The sequence below is a fragment of the Equus quagga genome, chromosome 20 (assembly GCF_021613505.1).
Source record: "Equus quagga isolate Etosha38 chromosome 20, UCLA_HA_Equagga_1.0, whole genome shotgun sequence".
Lineage (NCBI taxonomy): Eukaryota > Metazoa > Chordata > Mammalia > Perissodactyla > Equidae > Equus > Equus quagga.
In genome coordinates, this window is record NC_060286.1 from 30820139 (window position 1) to 30842098 (window position 21960).

Sequence of the window (21960 nt, forward strand, 5' to 3'; positions counted from 1 at the left end):
TGAGTTACATGAAATTTTAACAACTTTTAAAATAATATTGATATGGTTTAAATTGATGTGACCACTATTTTGGTTACAAAGTGAACTGTTAATAGACCCTTTAGAGTTTAAATGTTTCTCTACTTGCAGGAAAGAATTAGATCTAAACTTTCTGACAGAAATGATGGCAAAAATTACCATATAACTCAAGAAAGAAAAAGTTCTTAATTCAGGCCATAAATTAACCACTTTTTAAGTTTTTTTAACTAAATATTTTCTGTATGATTAAAAGATCACCAAGAAAGAAAGCACGAGAGCCTATGCTCCTTATATTTGTGTGGAAATACCTCATTAGCCAAAATTTTAAGTCTTTAGAAAGAAAGGAAGGAGTAAACATTGAGGAATCCTTTCAAGATAGATGGTTATACTTTGCTTTGGTAGAGCCTTATAGCCCTAGGAAATAATGATTTCAAGGACATATTGATAACATAGGCCCATAGTGTTCTGATCAGGAATATGGGAGAAAAGAGAGGAAAGTACTTGATTCTGCTGAGCAGACCACTCAGGAAATACCACTTTTAGTTCTGAACATGCTCTGATAACAACCAAATGGTGAGAAGACTGGAAACTATGCCACATGAAGGATGGCTGAAAGACTGAGGGTTTTTGGTTTGAAGAACAGGCTTGTCCCTGCATATCTGCAGGGCCTGGGACAACAGTACAGATAAAGACCTAAATGTCATAGGCCTAAATATTTTAAAGTTATCAATCAAGATAAGATTATTAAATTAAATACATTCCATCCTCCTATCTTGACAAATACACCCCTGTAATAACCTGGAAGGCATGGTTCAAATTCAGAACTCCTTAGAGTTTTGGGCAGCATGATATAACCTTATACCACTCCCAGCTTTATCCCACGCCACAAGGAGCCATGGAAGCTCATGTGTGGTTATTCCAGGCTGCAGATCAAAACTCCATCATCACGAACCCAATGAACAGCTAACCCTTGGCCATTTCTCAAGAGTACCCATATTGGTTATTCAATCTATCATTAGGAGCATGGACTCAGAGAAGAGGCTCAAGCAGGTCCAGATGTAGGTTTAGGACTATTTGACAGAGAATTCTGGGATTTCAGATATGCAAAGCATGGTCCAGTGGGGAGGAAGGTTCCCCCATGGAAAGCAATCCCTTTGCTCTCAAGTACTCTTTGTCTCATGGAATGTAGTTGGAGGATGTCCAAGTGGGCCTTCTAAAAGGGAAGTAGTAGATTAGACTCAGGGAGAATATGATAGTTCTCTCCAAATACTGGAAGATAATGTCATGGGGATAAGTGATTAGCTGTTCTAGGTGCCCCAAGAATGAGGATCAATGACTTGCAATTAAAGAGAGATCAATTTCTGTTCTATATGAAGAAGCACTTTATAACAGAGCTTCCTAAGGAGAAGTTAGACTATTTTGTCAGGCATTAGGTGACGACAGGGTTAAGGCATATGTAGGAGGCCCTTAATCAGAGATGTTATACAGAAGATTCAAACGTCTAACGATAAACTAGATAAAATGATATATTTGGCTCTGAGATTCCAAGATTCTAGACAAGAAAAAATAAAAGTCTGAACATAACTGACTAAAATACCACAAAAGCAAATATTTCAAATCCTCTATAATCAGTATGATTTTTAACAGAGAAACATAAATATTTTAGGCAGTGTTTCGTGCTTTGCAGGTATTTCACAAACTTGACAGGCAAAGTAACTACTGATTCAATTCTCTTTAGGTTCAGAAGAGAAAAAGTCCCTCACTCTTTGGTCTTCTCTTGAGTCTTACACTTAACTAGTCATCAGCGAAGAATTTTCGTTATCTGTTTTCTGGAAGGGTACAAGTGGGGCAAGGCAGGGGGTAAAAACAGGGTCTAAAATTCACCTCTGCACTGCTGCACTTTGACTTGGAAGGAAAGAGAGGGGAGATAATTAGGCATTCCACATTCCCTACGGTGTTGCCTTTCAAAATAAAAAGAATACATATATTAAATCATTATGTTGTACATCTGAAACTAATACAGTGTTATATGTCAATTATATTTCAATACAAAAAGTAAGGAAGTGGAGGAGAGGGTCAAATTTCATAAAAGATTTGTGACCACAACATTTCTTAATCAAAAGAGAAAACTACAGCACTAATACGTTAAACAAACTTGCTTAGCAGAGGAGCAGAAGGGTAAGGAGAAGGAGCAAAGTTGGGAAACGAAAAAACCATACCTTCTAGAATTCTATTCATAGAATGTAAATTCCATTAACATAAAGACTTTGTCTTTTTTTGTAAGCTGCTTGTATCCCCAGCACCTAGAACAATACTTCATAAAGGGTAAGTGCTCAATAAGTTTGCTGAATAAATAAATGTATTCAAAAATTAACTGAGCAATAACTATATGCCAAGAGGCACTGAACTTGGTGCTTTGTGACCAAAATGATAACATGGTCTCTCTTTCCTCATGCAGAGTGAAAAGAAGATTTCAATTTCAAAAAGCTTAGCACAGAAAGGGCCTAGACCTAGGTATTTATCTTCAAAGATCAGAGTGTACTGTAGATAAAGGGGGAAGTACAGTAGAAAGCTTTACAGATGGGAAGCATACAAGAGCCTTTGTGGCTAAGTGGGAAATAAGCAACCCAGAGAACAAGTTCCTAACTGATCAATTTAGTACTTATATGAAAAATGAAGATATTATAAGCATAAATTACGTTATTCAAGAAGAAAAAGACATCTGGAAAGCTGGCTTAGCAATTGAGGCTCACTGAGATTCAAGAAACCCAACGATTCCAATCATTTTTACAAACTGCCTCAGAGTTGTGAAGGTCCGACTGACCAAATCTATTACGTATTATTCATCGTGCTCACTGATTGGCAGATATGTTCTAAATAGACCTGCTATCCTCTCATCATTTTGCTTGCAGACTTATAGCCTTTGTTTGAGTTTTTTATAGAGTTAAAAGAAGACAGCAAGACAGGTGATTTCAAAACAGTTGGCAAATTAGACCAATGCCAAAGAAAAGAAAAAGGCAGAAGGGACTTACTACCATGGAACAGACTTGGCTTCCTTCTTTCTAGCCTAACCCCTGCTGGAGCAAATAATGTTCTACCTCTCTCAGTCTAGTTACTTTCTGGTCCCCCTTGTTTACCGTTTTCTCCTCAAATTCTTCCTTCTTGCTTTACATCTATCAAATTAAGCCTTTTTGGTGATCAGAAATTTCTACTAAAGGACTAAATCCAACTATTTCAACCACTATAAAAGAGATTACTCAATTCTAAACTATCTGAACCAACTCAGATAATCACCAAAGTGAAAGAAAGTTACCTGGAAGCAAATAATATGGTAAAACCGGGTGTGTGCTTTATGTACAAAACACATTTTGAAAAATACATAAATACATTTTATTTTTTTCCCCAGGATACTGAATTAATGTAAACAAGACTATTGGTTAAAACAGTTTATTTTTAAAATATAGAAACATACCTACTTGGCCAGTTGCTACTATGTTGATAAATCTGGGGTGCTGATTTACAGTGAGGCATAGAATATCATCATTATGTTCCTGATAAAAACTCTGAGTCCCTATAAAAAAGAATTTGAGAATTAAATTTGAAAACTTTTAAGGTATAACCATCAAATTCACTTATCCAGAGCAATAAACGACTCTGTTTAACTTATTTAATACAGATTTTTTGAGCACTTAATATGTGCATATCAGCATAAGGATGAAAAAAATAACTCAAATCTTTAAAGGGATAGAGCCCTGAAACACATAAACCATGGATTACAAAGCTAAAGACATCAAGTGCCACATTAAAGATCAAAATGCTATGGGACTTCATAGCAGAAAAGGTCTTCTTATCATGAGTATATGGCACTCCTGCACTGACATGACAGATTTTGTAAATGTGAAGATGGGTGGGGAGGGACGTTCCAGGTAGAGGAATACTTTAAGGAAAAGTACAAGGGTACAAAGGCAGTAAAGTATTGGTATGCATATAAATGGCTCATTTGGCTAAAATATAAGGTCATGAAGAAGAAAAGTGAGAAATATGGTTGGAAAGGCATTTGGAACTAGAATTAAAGAGGATTTTGAATGCTAGTCTATTAAATTTCACATTTATTCTGTCTCAGTGGGGAGGTACTGAAGAATTTTAATCAAAGAAGTAACGTGATTCATCTAGTAGCAGTGACAGTGAAGAGACCTTAGCAGACTATGACCATGCAAGAGGTAATAAAGGTGGTCTTATGCCAGTAAAACACAGAGGTGGGAAATGAGGTCATGATGGTAGGCTGGATCCAGATTATAGAGGGCCATCAATCAATACTAGGTCCTCCAAAAAAGCAAAACAAAACAAATTTAACAATGACATTTAACAGACTTAATATTACTTTAAAACTTCTTCTCAAAGTGAAAGGTGCTTTATATTTTCCAGGGCTGAGAGTTCAGTTACAGGAACAAACAAGCAATTATACAAGCTGTTGGCTAAATCAGTAGATCAGACTGTAGTAGATAAGACTTCCTAGACTGTGAACACAGCAATGTATCCCCATACTGGTGAGAGCCAAATAATCAGAACTGGGGCAAATGCCTAGTCTTCCCTCTGTCCCCATCTCTGCACCCGATCATTAGAAAGGTGATTAATTAGAAATCAGAAAATTAAAAATAAAGAAAATTACAAGTATAAACATGAAACTGCATTTACACATTCATTCCTTTCCAGCTTGTCCTTTCTTATTCTCTCTAAAGAATACAGGAACCCTCAATTAAAGAAGATTTTCTCTCTAAGTAGTATTTTTTTAAATGACACAAATTGTTAAATGGAAAATCACCACTGATTTCTGTGTGATCTTGGTGAATCCTTTTCTTTAGGAAATCAAAACAGAAAGACCATATTAATGATTAATATTAACCAGGTGTAGGAGACCATGACTCACATAATCCACTCTTTACCTATTCAGAGTGAAGCTGTCAGAGAAAAAGTCAAAAATGTTTGGACTAGATGATCTCTATTTTTTCTTCCAATTTTCAAACTTTACGAAATTTAGAATTACATGTAATAAAACAGAATTCAAAATTAAATACTGAGTGTCACTAGTACGATTATCACATCATTGGTCATCGAATGATGCTAAGAGAACTTTATTTGCTTTCAAACAATCCAATCAATTAAATAAACATCAGAAGTACCTTCTCACCTTCTTGAATCAAACAAGGTATCAGGAGTAGGGCCACAGGCAAGCAGCTTGCTTAGCTAACTTCCTTGGCTTTCCAAGGCCTCAGAAAGAACACTGGCCACCTCACTCCCACCCCATAGCAATCACTCACCCAACAAGCTAAAGTCACTAACTCTCTGAGACAACCATCCGACCATCCATTTTCATGTTAAGGTAATGGGGAAATAGAATGAAGTTACAAATATTTAACTATAAAACATGGCTTCAACATACAGGAAACTGTCACTTCTAATATAGACCTCTGAGCACTCTACATTGTGAAATCCTTTTTTGCTGTCTTATACTCTCAAGACCGTAAATTTGGTTACTTGAAATATTACTAGAAAGTAATACAGTATGAAATATTTATATTCTAGACTCATGCACTTTAATTATTTATAGTTTTAACAAAGAATTTTAAGATGCTAACTAAAAAATTCTAAACTGAAAAAAAAGTAGAGGACAGAGAAGCAGAGTTTCCTACCTGTAGCAACATTGTGCAGAATTCCAACAGATGCAGCGTGATAAATTATATCATCACCATCATTTAAATAGTGAACATTATTCCTACAGTCTCTGCCTCGATAGCCAAAAACAAGCTCCAACACAAGATCCTATAACAATGATAAAACCATTATCCAATTCCTCATGTCCAAATGTTCACCATTATTTTGTTGTATACAGTACTGGTGTCTTTAGTCAAAACAGAGCATGTTTTTTTCATGTTTTACAAACTTCAAACACAAAATTAAGCTAGACATACTTCTCTACATAACCTGTTCTGGGCAGCTGAAACACACATTCCATACTTCTCTGCATAAAGTTATAAAAATGAAAAGGGATTCACAACCTGATCTCATTCCAAGAATTTCAGTTCTTATGATTTCACATGTTAAACACCAAGATCCTTCTTGTGCCCAAAAGAAGATTTTGATTTATGTTAACTGTTAATCAAAATATCTGATCTGCAAACATAACTCAGGATAAATTATGTCCAAGTGATATACTTGTAAGGATCCAAACAGTACATCAGTATCAGTGCAGAAAACTAAGCACATTCTCTCTGAAAACTCATGCCAAAGTTCTAGCAGGTAATTCTGCTACTGAAAGTGTCCATTTTCATTGACCTTTTGAAGCTGAGTTGGCAGGGGTGAGGGAGTACAACCACCACCCTCCCACAGCCTTAAGCCCTTTTTAAAAAAAAATTATTTCACTGAGGTCACAGTGGTTTATAAGATTGTGTAAATTTCAGATGTACGTTATTATATTTCAGCTTCGTACAGACCGCATTGTGTTCACCACCAATAGTCGAGTTTTCGACCTGAATTTAGCACAGTTTGTTTGTTGCTGCTGATACTGGGATTGTGAAATGCCTGGGAGAACGTTCCTTCTTGCCCAATTATTGTGGAAGGTGTCTTTGGTTGGAAGCAGGGCCTTCTCTGAACCCTACAGTGAATACATCACATAGGATAAAAGTTTCTGATTTGATATAAGTCTTTAACTTACAAATTCAAACCACTAAGTATAAGACACTTCCAAGGTACCTATGCTTCTATAAACCATAGATCATTCACACATAGTTAGATTTAGAAGTTCTCTGAGATACAGTTCAATTCAAGGTACTATTCCTAGAAAACTAACAGAAAGACTAATAAAAATTATTTTTAAAAAACAGGATATCAATCCAAAACTCAGACTTGACAATTCAGCAATTTTTACAACCAACCAAAGAAGATCTTCAATAAGTTTATTTTCATAAAAACTAATGACAAGATTTGCGTGTTTTACAAAAAGGAACCGAATGAACTCTGGGTACATTTCAAAACATAAGTTAACACTGGGGAGTGGACTTTCCTCACCTCTATAGGTCTCTTTTTCTTGCCGACATTGTTTGTCTGGAGTTTCTCTGGCTGTGGCGGAGCCCTGCTCACGGGGGGCCTGAAACAGGGAAGTGCGAATGAAGAAAGGCATCCAGTGCTGGGTGCCTGCACTGAGCCTCCCTTGCCTGCCCTCCAGAGAGGGATGTCTGACACACCTTCACAAAAATGAACCCAATCTGTGTTCCTCACTAGACCATGCCTCTATATCTTGATATCTTCTAAAGCAAGAAGGTGGAAAGAAAATAGTAGAACTTCTGTTCATTTTACTTTGAATTTCTTTGGTGTATGTTGCACAGTGTAAATCATATAATAGCACATTGTAATTTTTATAAAGATAATTTATACAAGATATATTATTGCTTAAAATTATACAACTTGTAAAATTATACAAGTTAAATGGATAAAGTTTTAGTAAACCAGTTACTTCTGTTGTATGAATCCAATAATTAAGATGCTACTCATTTCAGGGATACTGATTTCAAAGGAGAAAAATGTGGAAAATGTGAATAGAGGTAAAGAACACCAAGTAACACACCTCATTAGTGGTAAATATGAAAGATGACAAAAATACAAAGTGAGGCCTCATAAAGCATAGCAAAGAGAAAGGATTACCTGGAACCTCTTTTCAGCAGCAGATAAAAAAGGGAAAAGATTACAATATAAATTTGAATTTAAAACAGTAGTAAAATACTTCCTGTAATAAAATATTTTCACAAGTTTAATGCCGATAAACTACATGGCATATATTAAATACCTATTGTTTTTACTTAATATACCATATAACAAAAGGCTGAAGTTACTCCATTAATGGCAGGGAAATAAGAAACAACAAGGTGAAAAAGAAAAATAAATGCAAATTCAACATATTCTATGTCGTAAACATTAAAGCTTGCCATTCTTAGTTTTCTACAGTGCAATCTGAATTTCAAACAAAATATTTAAGCTGATCTTTGTTTTTAAGAAAGGGCAGTAAAATGTTGACAACTAACTTAAAACGCTGGTAGCACTGGAGCTGCTATTCAGGAAACTGTCCAAGGAGCCTAAGCTCCCTCCCTCACGCCCCCCAAAGCCCCCACCCCCTGTGACCCAAGACTTGTTTCCCAGTCAGCCAGTCCAACCAAGTAGGCAGAGGGAGTCACTCAGGACCATGCTGGATTTGGGATTTTGCTAGCAAAGGAAGTAACTTCTTTTAAAAAAAATTCCCCTAAATAACATAATGATCGAAACAGAATAGGAAGGGATCACAAAAGTCATCTCATCCATCTCCCCACTGAAACCAGGAATCCTCTTTCCATGTCTAGAATATCCCTTTAGAGCACCAGTGACAAGCAGTCATCTCAGCTCTGCAGGAGCACTGCTTGTGACAGGGAGGTAACGTCTCCGTAAAAGTCGTTCACACCCAAGACAGCAATTCCACTTCCACTTAGCTTTCTTCTTTTTGAAACAAGTGATTCCCAAAGCAGCGAATTACTCTTTATGTGAAGTGGCCTCTAGAACCTCCCTCATCCTGTGTCTCTTTCTAGACCACTGTAAACTGTCAGTGTTGCTTTAAAATGCAGAGACCAGTCTTGAATAAGCTACTCCTGATCTGAGGCGAGATCTGAATGTTTTATTTCTGTTAAAACAGTATAAGACTGTGTGGGCCTTTTTGGAAGTCACATCACACTCTAGACTCACATCTTTGCACACATCATCCCCTGCTTAAAATAGATAATGGATTCCTGCTGTCTGCCAAAGAAATTAAGGAGTGCCTAATATTGGAGTTTCTGCACAATCTGGTCTCAAATCTACTTTTTTCATCCTTATCTTCCAGCATTTTCCTAATGGTACCTTTTTTACTTCTAAAATAGACTAGCTTTTTCCACACTGTCCTGTTTCAGAAACTATCTGAAGACATTTTCATCTCACTAAAGAGGCTATGAAAGTACCCCCAAAGAGTCCTTTCATGCACATATCATTTTACTAAACATACAAATACCATCATTGCCCTATGTTCATGTTTTTAAATTAACGAATATATTAAAGATGCATTGAATGAAGCTAACAAGTTTATAAACAAAAAATTTTCACTGATAAATATGTGTGGTTAACAGTTTGTTTTTATGAGCCTCTGAAGCTTAAAGAAAAACTGAAACTATCTAGAGTATAGGAGTTTGTAAAAAGTCATTTGTAAAACCAATGATCATAAGGAAGACCCTCATAACACCACCCACATATTGTATTAATAAATGCAACGCTCTTGTAGGATTTTTCCTATTTTATTTTCTGGTTCTTTCTCAATAAATATAGTTCAATGTTTTATAGGGGGAAAAATCAATACCTTAAAATACTATAAAGACCAAAAGAGAAGAGTAAATTTTTGAGTAAAATATTTTCTTCAATAAAATACTTACCTTACTACCCCCTGCCTTTGAAAGGAGCAAGAGGAAAAAAGGAAACATACATGAAAATTGACGATGAATAAAATGTAGCAGTTCCATAAACAGAATAAAGGCAACATGTTAACAGAATTCTAAGGAAATACAAAAATGCCTAAATTTTATGTCACATTGTTTTGAATATTTTTATTCAAAAATATTGGAAATTTGATTGACAATTAACTATTTTAAATATATAAGATTTGCTACAAAAATACATATAGAAAACAAAATTATTAAAGTCATTTATGAAAAAAGACACTACAAAACTATCAGCCAAGTACAGTAGTTGTCAAACTGCCATCAGAAACATTTTCTTTTTAAGTGGATCAGATATTTGACAAATATTTGTTTTAACTGCCTACAAAGTGTTTTGTTTAATATTTGATGACAATATATTTTATTTGAAATATGAAAACAATTATTTATACACACCATTTTATCTCCTCACAAATATATTCAAAGTTGGTAAAAAGAAATATCTCTTCTTTTTTTTTTATCTCCTTCGATTGTTTCATTTTATGAAAATGAAGACTCCCAACTATGAACCACATTAATAAATTCTTGTGCCTCGGCATTTTCAGAAAAATATAGTATAGGTGAATCGTAAAATAATTTGAGAACAAAATGCAAAATAATTTCAAAAGTAATTTTGAAAAAGGTATAAACAATGCAAGCTAACAGCAGAGATTACAATTATGACTGTTAATTATTCTCTGTCAGCAGTAAAATATTTCCATCTATCATAATTTGGGTCACTTCAGCAATGAGCAAGGAAATTTAACATGGCTTCAGATTAAAATTAGGTCACTTTTTCTGATATATCAAATTTATCTGATAAATGATAATACTTTTCTTAAAAAAATAATAAATGAAAAAGATTTATGGGAATGTCCAGGGTTCCTTCTTCCCTACGGTATAGATATAATTTCCTTTAAGTTTAATATTAAGCACTATATTGCAAATATTCTATTAGAAACATCTATATTTGCATACTTAAATGTATTACCCTAACCAATAAATACACAGGTAATGTTCATTACTTGGTGAATATTTAACTTCAGAAAGTGTTTCTGTATTAACCAGGGTATCTCCTCAGGTTACTCTGTATTTCCATTCCAAGGGAGGGATGTCACTGGTGAAGATCTAACATTTAAACTCTTTATATGCATTATTTCATTTAAACCTTGAAATACTCTATAAGTTAAGGATTATCAGGTTCATTTTACCTCTCAGAAAACTGAGGCTGAGAGAGAATGGATAGTTTTTCAAGGTCACACAAATGGTAAATGATACAGATGAATATTTTAACCCATTTATCTGAATCCAAAAACCATGCCCTTTGCATTGTATGATATCGCCTCCTACCAAGTCACTTCAACCTTGAATCCTGTACAAGTATTTAGATTATAGTATGGTTAGCTTTCTTAAAACTTACCTTTAATTTAATATTTTGCCTCTTTATACATGACGGCAAAATTGATTACTACTCTCTATCCCTTTCTGTAAGGTGACCGTCTATTGCTATTGTCTGAGGTGTATCCTCAGCAAATCGGGCACCTGGAAGAAGAGCTGTGGAGACATCGCGACCTCAACATTCCACCTAGAACTTTCCTGGGAACTCTGGGGTAGTCAATTCTAGAGAGTCTCTAGCTCTCCCGTTCTCCACCACCAACATGCCTCTCACCATTCCAACTTCATCCTTTTCCCTAAATCTTAAACCCAGACGTGCAAACCCAAATCCGTCTGCCAATGCCTTCTTGTGATACCACTTCTATCTAGCTGAGCACCAATGGTCTTTGGCACCACCCTCACCAACTAAAACACTCAGTTGAATTTTCCACAAATTCTGTTCAATGCGAATGAATTTGCTTTCTTTTTTAAATTCTCCCTCAAATACTCCTACTAACTTCTCATAATAAAGCTTTTCTCATCACAGCTTTCTACAGAAGAGGTCACTGCTGTTTTCTCCTCCCACTCCCTCTTTGTTCCTCACTGTTGTTTCTAGATAATTTTTTCTTTATCATTTCTTAAAACCTCTTTGCTTCTAAAACTTATGCCATTCACTGATCCATATGCCTCTTTATTGTTTTCTATCTTCCCTAATGATTTTAAAAGCATGAGGTTCACAATTTCTCTCTTGATCCGTCACCTAGTTCAGAGACTTTATTAAAATATCTTTCCTCATAAAATAGCTGTATATGTGTCCTTATTTTTGACTTACTGATTCTAGACAAAGACCAATAATTCCCGTTAGACAAGCTATACTTCAACTTGCCTTTTTGGAAAGTTTTTGAAATTATGATTTTCTATCCTTGATTAAAGGCACATGGATAGAGAAGCCTTCTCAAAATTTAATCATATCTCTGTTCATGTGCTTCCTAAAAGGAACTTGGTATTAGATTCAATTTTTATTATCTCCTCCAACCCCATCACATATATTTATAAAAGTTAGCAAATAACATTCCTTTAATCATACAGACTTTATACATAGCACCATTCTCTCAACTACTTGTAAAAGACTGCATCACCACCAAAAAGCAATTAAGGATAAACTTGTTTTCTAAGAGATGCTGGGAACTGTACAACGCAAGAGTACCACTCTTTCTTAGTTTTCGCAGAAATTTATTCAGTTAAGCAATAAATTCAATTTTTAACACCAAGATCTTTTTCTTCATCTAGTTTTAAACTTGATTGTTACCTCTCATCAACTGAGGGTTCTTTTTGTTGCAAATGAGGCTTGATTCCAAACATTGGGCGAATATTTGTTGATAAGGCTCTGATGGTGTAACTGATTTCATTCTCCCTTGTAACATCACTGTCATAGCCTACCATCAAAATATAAGAATTATTCTCTAAGTAATAACTTAAGACACCAAGTATGATTTTATAATTTGAATATAAGGACTTCAACAATATGAAATGTTAAATAAATTGTCACAGCCAAATTATGAAATAATATACAACCAGTAAAAATGATGTAGAAGAATATTTAATGATATGTAACAATGTTTTCAAAGTATTTCTAAGTGATAATGGCAGGCTACAAAAAGTAAGTCAATATCACACCATTTTTGTTAAAAAAATTATGCATATAAATGTGCATACCCTTATTGATATACCCCAAAATGTTAATAGAGGTTACCTCTGAGTGGTCAAATTATGGATGCTATGTTTATTTTTCATTGCAAAATGTATTTTCTATGAGCTGGTATTACTGGTATATTAGGGAAAAAAATTATTTTAAAATATGAGGTTAGATATTATAAAATTTATTTTAACAGTACTTAAGTTATGATTATCTTACATTTGTAGATGAAGAATATCTAAGTCATCAATACATGCCAGCCTGTTATTCTTGAGTCAAAAGACCAATTTTGGTGTTAAATAAACCAAAAAGACTAAAAACGCAATTATTCAAACATTATTATTGCTTAACTTCTACAGTTTAAATCAGTTGTGCTAAATTTTTTCTACGTTTTTGTTAAAATAAAATATTTTAAAACCACATACCCCCATCTTCTTCAGAATCTATATCAGATTCTTCACTATCACAAGGCCTTTTTTCTCGATAGCCCTCCATTTCATTTGTCCAAACCATTAAAGACATATCTGCACCTCCTAAGGTAACCAACATGCTGTCATCATAAGTCCAGCGAACATTTGTGACATGTGTACTATGGGCCACATACCTCTTAAACTTTCCAAATTTTCCCTAAAGATAAAAAAAATTCAAACAGTCTTTCTGAGAAATTTCATTACTTGAAAACTGTGAGTTATAATTTTGAATTTGTTTCTTAATATATGATTAGAAATTAATCATTACAAATGCAACTTATAAAAAAAAGTGAGAAAATACTGAAAGTCACTAGAATAAAAAATAACGATTCCCAAGCCTGGTGAGAAATGGATAAAACTAGTAGTTTCACACACTGCTAGTACCATGGACAACTTCTTTTGGAAATCAACTTGGTATTTTTCATTAAAAGCACAAAAGTGTTCTGACCTTTGACTCACCAATCCCCTTTCTAGAGATCTACGCTAAAAAATGCTATGTGTGCAAAAAATATTTACCACAGTATCTACTTATAGCAGTGAAAAACTTTAAACACCTTAAATGTTCAATAAAGTTGTAGTTAATTACAGTGTACATCTATGGAATAGTACCTATCTATTACAAAAAATGGCTACTGTTGTTGGAAATAGACAAAATAACTTAGAAAGTCAGAATATAAATGCCCATGCACAGCATGGCCATGTTAACAAAAGTAATTATCAACCATTTTGGTATATACCCATGAAAATATGTTTTATCGTAATTCATTAGTGTTTCTGTTTATAAGTGCTACATATGGGAATGTATTTTTCTTTTAAATATCAAGAAAAATCCACATTATAGATACTGGCAACTTTTAAATCTAGAACATTAGCATTATCAAGTTACGTAAGTAAATCTCAGATCAATGTATCATAAGCAGGTTTTATATGGACATCTTTTCAAGAGTGTTAAAATGAGGAATGCCTTAAATATATGAAATATAGGGATAGCTAAATCAGTGAATTCTCTGGGAATGAAGATTCAATAAAAGTTAGCTGAAATAGGAGGAGGATCTGTCAACAAAACACTGCAAGAAGGTAGCTTCCCTAAGATTTTGCGGTTCTTGCTACAGTAAGGTGAAGAAGGAATCTGTAGCTCAATACCCTAGAGTCTATTCTTAGGGCATCTCTACCATCAGAATGCTAGAAGTGAAGTTTCTGACGAATAAGTGTTTTATTGGAACACATTCTTATCAACTAAAGTTCTACCATTTAAGTGTACCTAAAATAGGGATCTGCGAAATATTTTCTTGTGCATTTGAGTTTGCTATATGAGTTTTTAAACTTGCATTTTCATTTCAATGCTGAGCTTAGAATATGAATATGAGCAGTTACTTGAGACCATCATGAACTGAATATCATAATATGATTTCAATGCTCTATTTCCAATTTATGTTTATGTTCATGTTGGTGCCACATTATAACATATATCTGAATTTGTGACAATTAAGAAACAAATGCATCTGGACTTGATAACGTGAATTTCATTTTTGTGCTAAGTGAAAGCCTGATGTTTCCCAGTAGTCTGAATAGAGGAAAGCAAGAAGAGAACTGAGTAATCACACAGTGGCAGAGGCATGTAGTACTCCAAAGAATCTGGACAGTTTGGTTTTAGCAAAATAACATCATTCATCACATTAAATCAATGTTGTTTATGTTAATTTTATAGGTGTTGCACTTATAATATCTTGTATTTAATTGCTTAAAACATTTTAAACTTATAAAGCTGTAAATATAAAGTTTATATTTACTGTTAATAGTATATATTTAATCAGAAGAATATTAAAATTAAGTTAATATTGGAGACAAAAGGTAGGTTTCCTCTAAAATGGATTATTTATATTATTCAATATTGAGAAACTGCACAATTTAATATATAATTTAAGGCACAGGATCACAAATTATAATAATTCTTCTAGATAAAAGCTATAAATATGATGTCAAGAACAGGAAACACAATTCTGAACCTTTCATATTATATTACATATGTAATAGTAATATTACAACAACGAAATGCTAGGAAAGGGAATTACCCTAACCATTTTCATAATTATGATCATTAGGAGAGTTAAAGAAAAACACATACTTTAGCAGGATATCTAAATAACTTCACAAATCCCAAATCATCCCCAGTAGCTAGGATCATTTTGTCACTGGTGAGGCAAGAGGCAGTTACATCTGTGACTTCTCCAATTACTGGCCAAATTCCCTCACAGCATAAACCAAGCACACTTGTCCATGATGCCCAACCAATTTTTTCTACCTAAAAAGGGGAAAAAAAAAATGCTGTAAGTCTGTAATATCCAAACCTAAAAAATTAACAATCAAGTCTGAATATTTTTCTTTGTAATTAGATGTGCCACAATTAAAATTAAAAATTTAATTAAAAAAGTTATTAGTTGTCTTGGTTTTGTAGCTTCCAAAGTCCACTAGTTCCTGCAGAAAAATTTTACATAACACTATTCAATATTTACTTACTAAATATCCACTGTATGTTCTAGATGCTCAGCATACAGTGATAAGAAAGAAGACCATTTTTACTCTTAGAATAATCAAGAAACTTCTTCTTACACTTCATGTCTAAATTTCTACTAATACATTATAAACATGTTTTCCAATTAATCATTACTGGAAGTTAAGAACTTTTATTTACAGTCCTTTTCTTATTAAGCCACTTTCATGTTAAATTTGTTTAGCCTCTCTTTCTTAGCCATGTCAAAAATTTCTGCTAATACTGTCAGGCACAAAACTGAACACATTTTTTTCTTTAAACAGGAATTTGCCAACAAACATTTTAGGCTTATGGGTTCCAAAAGACTTGGCAGACATGCAATACTCCAATCTTAGATGTCATGTCTCCTATTTGCTATTGTCTGCTTCTTTAAGGAAAGTATTAGAGCACAGCTAGACAAACAAGCAATTTATTCCCTTAATACAGCAGCTCTTCCTTTACTCATCTAGGTAGTCTGACCCAATAAAATAACTCGCAAAGAGAATATCAATAATTCAAATAATCTGAGAACAGGCTTCATGTGTAACCAAATGATGGAAGGTACATATCAGTTTTCTAACCACTCTTAGTCATATTAACAACACTACAACAGTACTATCTTCCTACCTCCACACTGGGGATGGTTTGTTTCTTTCCTCTGGGAGCCTCAAAGAATAACTGTTCTTTAGCACCAGTGTTGACCTGTAAAAGCTTTCCTTAAAAAAAATTAAAAATATATATACATATATCATCTTATGTTTATAATTTTATATTTTTATACATTTTATTATCTTAAAAGAGACCATTCAAAACATAACATGAAAACTTGAAAGTATAAAGAAAGCAATTAATAAAAGTAAATTTTACTACCTAAAAATATAAACTTCATATGTTAAAAGAACAAAAGTAGTTAATAAAAATTACAAAAAGTCTATGAAAACAAATACTTTAGAAATGCAAATTAAAAAAGAGACGTCATTTTTCACCTAGCCATGTCAAAAACTGAGAAAGTTTAACATATCCAATTGCTGCCATGGGTGTGAACCCTGATGTTGGGCATATAACCTGATACAATTATTCTGGAAGGAAGTTTGGCACTTGAATAGTTTTCAAATGAAAATATATATATATACACACATAAAATATAAATACATATTCAGTTAGTGTGATGTTTAACTTTTACGGGAAAAATTAAGCTTAAACATAAAAACCATTTTCCTCTGCAGTCAACATATATTAAGAGCATTTGACTTTCTTAATCTCCATGTAATTAATTAAACTCATAAATTGTTTAATTTTTGTGTATGTATATACATAAAAACTATTTCTGTTGTTACGCATATCTAAAAAATCCTAGAAACAAATTTTGCAACTTTTAAAAAAAGTATTTTAACTGCATTTGGAAAAAACGTTAATTTATAATACTAGATTTATATAGATGAAGACGTGAAACAAAAATCCTTAAAAACAGAGCATTTAAAATATTTATCTTTTATCCAAATTTATTAAACACTGCCATATGCCATGCATTCTGCTAAAAAATAAAGATACACATTAAATTACGCATATTTTTAGAGAATGTATTTTATATCAAATGATGGGGAAATGACATTAAAATCCTCATTACTATTTTCCAAATTTTCAATTACTATTTATGTCAAGTTTATCTGATAAAAGGAAAACAAATGATTAAAAAAATTTTTTGGTATAGTATTTAAATTACTTTATAAATTAAACAATTTACCCCTTACTGTACTATCATTTGAATTACACTAGGAGAAGTATTGAAAAGTCTAAACTTACAGCATTTCATCTCCACAAGTGAAATAAAGCAGTGGAAAATAATTTTGAGAATGTTTATTTTTCACAATGCTTTTGAACTCATCCATTGAATCACTTTGTTTTTTTAAAACAGCTATACTAAATCAAATGAAACTTCTATCAAACATTAAGTTATTTAAATTCTTACCTCTAATATCCCAGTCAATATGGGTTATGTAACTGGTAGCGCCTTTGCATATTCCTACTCGTTTACTACTCATTACATTGTATATATCTATAAAGCTGTCATGGGATGCTACAGCAAGATATTTCCCAGAACCTATAATAGAAACGTATTTGCTTGACATTTTCTACATTTAGAATATTTTTACACTCAACAACTAGAGTTAATTTTCTTAATATTTTTGGGAGGAACTCTTAGGTGTTTCATAAGTTATAACAAGACGTGTGAAATGACAAATGGCAACATATTTTTCAAGCATATTGTAATCAACAAAATGAAATAAGTTTTTATTGTAGTGAAGTAGTTCAGTGGAAAGCAAATGTCAAAAACTATATGCAATGTAATTTTGATACACTTTGCATTTAACCAAAAAACCCTCTAAATTTACAAAACATGGAAGTAAACCAGCATAAGTAAATTTTGCCTTAACTATAGTAATTCCTACATTACAGTAGGTTTGTCATAGACAATGAATATGTGAAAAGTGATGAAGCAAAATTAATGTAATTTCCAAAGCATTAAGAATATAATGAAGACAGTCATCCAACCCCTTTTACATTACAAGTGAGGAAACTGAAGCTCAGAGAAGTGCTTTGGCCCAAGTCACACAGAAAATTGAGAGAGAGAAATGGCACTAGGCAAGATATTTTGCCACGGATCTAATACAGGGCTTTTACTTCTCACCATGCTGTCTCTTCTAGTCAAAAAAGTAAAATTATGAGATAAAATAACCGTTAACAAAAATTACACACTGATATATTTACTCACTGCCAGACTCAAGTAAATAATCAAATATGATTTCAGTGGAATCTTACCTGGTGAAAATCGAATATCTGAAATAATATCTTTTCTGTGGTGAAAAGAAACAAGATCCTCTAGAGTATCTGCATTTGCCATTAAGAAACTTCCATCATTGAGACCTACAGCTAAAGCTTTACCATCAGGAGAAAAACAGCAACATCTTCCACCTAAAAGAGAAAGAGCATGTATCAGGTAATCTTCTTTAATTTAAAAAAAGTACGTGCTTAAAATCAAAACTACACTAAGATATCACCTTACACCTGTTAAAATGGCAAAAATATCCCAAACAAAATGTGACAAATGTTGGAGAGGTTGTGGAGAAAAAGGAACCCTCATACACTGTTGGTGAGAATGCAAACTGGTGCAGCCACTATGGAAAACAGTATGGAGATTTCTCAAAAAATTAAACATAGAAATACCTTATGACCCAGCCATCCCACTACTGGGTACCTATCCAAAGAACTTGAAATCAGCAATTCCAAAAGTCCCATGCACACCTATGTTCACTGCAGCATTATTTACAACAGCCAAGACATGGAAGCAACCTAAATGCCCATCAACTGATGACTGGATAAAGAAGATATGGTATATATACAATGGAATACTACTCAGCCACAAAAGAAGATAAAATCATCCCATTCACAACAACATGGATGGACCTTGAAGGTATTATGTTAAGTGAAATAAGCCAGATAGAGAAAGACGAACTCTGTATGACTCCACTCATAGGTGGAAGTTAAACATAGAGACAAAGAGAATTGATTGGTGGTTACCAGGGGAAAGGGGGGTTGGGGGGAGGGAACAAAGGGTGAAGTGGTGCACCTACAACATGACTAACAATAATGCACAACTGAAATTTCACAATGTTGTAAACTATCATAATCTTAATAAAAAGTTAAAAAAAAAACAAAAAACAAACAAAAAAAGTACGTGCTTAAAGAACCTTCAATTTCAAAGGGATTCCTTATTTATTATGGCCTCAAATCAATATTAATACAGAGTCAAGGGATCCAGATAATAAAGTTTTCTACTGAAATTAGTCGTATGGAATTCTAAGCAATAATTAATACAAATCATTCCCTCTTCTGAATGTAACAAAAGTACTGATATTTACCTTAAAAGAAATTAAGTTGATGAAAAAGAACGAAAGATTTTAACTGACACAAAAAGCCAATGACATATGTGAAAAATTTCTTTTTAGGGGGTTTCCACCTTTGTAAGTTTCTATCCAACAAATCAGAAATTTAAGAAAAAAGGTCATTTCTATAAAAACGCTTTCAAATTTAAAAAAAATCTGACAGGCAATTAATAGTTTGAGGTAAAAAGATCCATCCATACATGTTTCAAAACTGCACATGAAGAAATAATGACATTAATATAATTAATATTAAAAAATAAGGGTTAATGCTGCATTGGCAAACACAAAATATGGGCTTACTCTGACAGCAAGGGATGCAGCAGGCATTTTCAAATACCCTAAGGCTGGGGCCGGGCCTGTGGCTGAGTGGTTAAGTTCACATGCTCCACTTTGGCAGCCCAGGGTTTCCTCAGTTCGGCTCCTGGGTGCGGACACGGCACCACTCATCAGGGAGTGCTGAGGCGGCATCCCACATGTCACAACTAGAAGGACCCAGAACTAGAATACACAACTATGTACTGGGGAGCTTTGGGGAGAAGACGGAAACAACCAACCAACCAACCCTAAGGCTTTTGGAGTCTTGCATAGACTTCAGAGAGGGAAGATGGGGTACAGCTGTTACAGAATGAAAAATTACAGAATGAATTGAGAACAAGTAGTCATTTAATTATGAAGCACATATTGGTAATGAAGAAATTAGGGTATTATTTCTGAGATTTATAAGAGTCAAGAGATGACAATGACCTGGAGCAGAGTGGCAGCAGCAAAGGTGATGAGAAATGGTAGGATCTGGATATATTTTGAAGATAGAGCTGGCAGGACTTTGATGAATTGCAAGTGGAGTAAGGGAAAAAGATAAGTGTCAGGGCTATGCTTTTGTTTGAATGGTGATGCCATTTACTGAGATGGTACAAGTGTTTAGTTTTGTACCCATTAAGTTAAGGATGCCTATGAGAAATTCAAGTGAAGACATCAAGGAGCCAGTTTGATAATTTAATACTTCTCTGGAGCTGAAGGGAGAATAGGCTAGAGATATAAATATAGGAGACAGTAGCATACAGATAGTAGTTATAGTTAAGAAACTGGTTAAGAGCTTGTTATTAATTTATTATGTCTCACCTCCAAATCCACCCCTCTTTTTCCTGCTATGTGAGCCAGACCCTGTTAGACCTTTTTCCTTTGCCAGCTGATTTGATTTTGGCCAATAGAGGGTGCTAGAGGACCCCTGAAGGTTAAACTAAAAGGAAGGGATTTTTCTTCCTTCTGGTGTGCTGGAGCTAGTGACCAATGAGGAGGTAAGGGGTGTGGTCAGGGAGGGGATGGGGGAGTTTCTATGCCACCATAGCAGAGGATTTCCTAGATCAGCCCTCTGACCAGTTTCTTTTCCACTGGCAGGTTGTGTTCCTGTGGCACCCACACCCTTTCCAAGAGATGTGAATCTCAGCCTGGGGGAAGAGGGGAAGCGTCCATCCACTAAGTTTACTCCTTGTTCACTGTCCATTAGCCCTATGGGTGGTCACTGCTTTCTGCAGTTGCTACATCTATACACCTTAGAATGCTCTTTTACTCCTTTTAGTAGTTAACCATCATTTATTAGTTGACACTTCTTATTAAATTTTCCCTGTTCAAATTACTGGGGTGGTTTCTGTCTGCTGATTGATATAGAATTGGTATTGAAATGGTCACAGCAGACAGACCAGTAAAGATAGGATTTTTGGAATTGGTTAGTCATGCCTTTGGGCTTAAGCACAGTGCTGAGCCCTTGCCAGTGGGAAATGGGATGCCAGTAATGCAAGGTATCCATTGGCATGACAATTAATCAAGTTATCTCCTGAGGTTGATTGTAGCGAAGTATATACTGAAGTGCGTGCCCTGGGAGTCCAAGGGGCTGCTGCCCCTGATCATTACAAAAATGATGATGACACAAAGACTGTGTTGTGCAATAGATTCCACTGAGTGCATGGAGCCTTTACAGAAAGAAGCGTCAAGCTCAGGTCCTTAAACTTTCAGCACGAGTCACAGTCTGAGCAGGGAGAGCTTCTGTGGCAAACCTAAAAGAATCTTTGATGGGGCTGATATCGCTGAAAATTAAACACAAAATTTAACTGTATAGGTTGCAAATTTACAATGTCAATTGAATTCATAGCCTCACCAAGTTTCTTATGTGAAAGTTAGGGCATTTATTGGCAAGGAAGGGAACTCTGAAACTTGGAATGGGAGCATCTGGTTGGACTCAGACAAAACTGAGAATCTTAAATTTCTGTGTTATTCTGAGTCTCACTGGCCAGTGCAAATAACCTGCTCCCCTGTGTCTGAGAAGAATGACAATCTGCAGCAGATGCCTCGCAAAGGGATGCTTAACCTTCTGAAGAACTATGACAACTATTCCTCTGTTGTCACTAGACCC

The 21960-nt window shown here is 34.3% G+C and overlaps 1 protein-coding gene across 8 annotated transcripts in view; it reads right to left on the minus strand.

The window, feature by feature from the left end:
* Positions 1-21960, minus strand: part of EML5 (EMAP like 5) — a 136664-nt gene that overhangs the window by 20665 nt on the left and 94039 nt on the right. For 7 of the 8 annotated variants that reach the window (XR_006886284.1, XM_046647089.1, XM_046647087.1 and 4 more), the window contains exons 22-31: positions 18430-18582; positions 17579-17710; positions 16237-16325; positions 15205-15381; positions 13035-13236; positions 12223-12349; positions 7717-7725; positions 7084-7162; positions 5709-5838; positions 3491-3589 (exon numbers count right to left, since the gene is read on the minus strand). Coding sequence is in view for 7 of the 8 variants with exons in the window: in XM_046647089.1 (XP_046503045.1) it covers positions 3491-3589; positions 5709-5838; positions 7084-7162; positions 7717-7725; positions 12223-12349; positions 13035-13236; positions 15205-15381; positions 16237-16325; positions 17579-17710; positions 18430-18582 (1197 nt within the window). In the remaining variant the exon portion in view is untranslated. The remainder of the gene's footprint in view (positions 1-3490; positions 3590-5708; positions 5839-7083; positions 7163-7716; positions 7726-12222; positions 12350-13034; positions 13237-15204; positions 15382-16236; positions 16326-17578; positions 17711-18429; positions 18583-21960) is intronic. The other variant, XM_046647088.1, reaches the window with a different exon arrangement.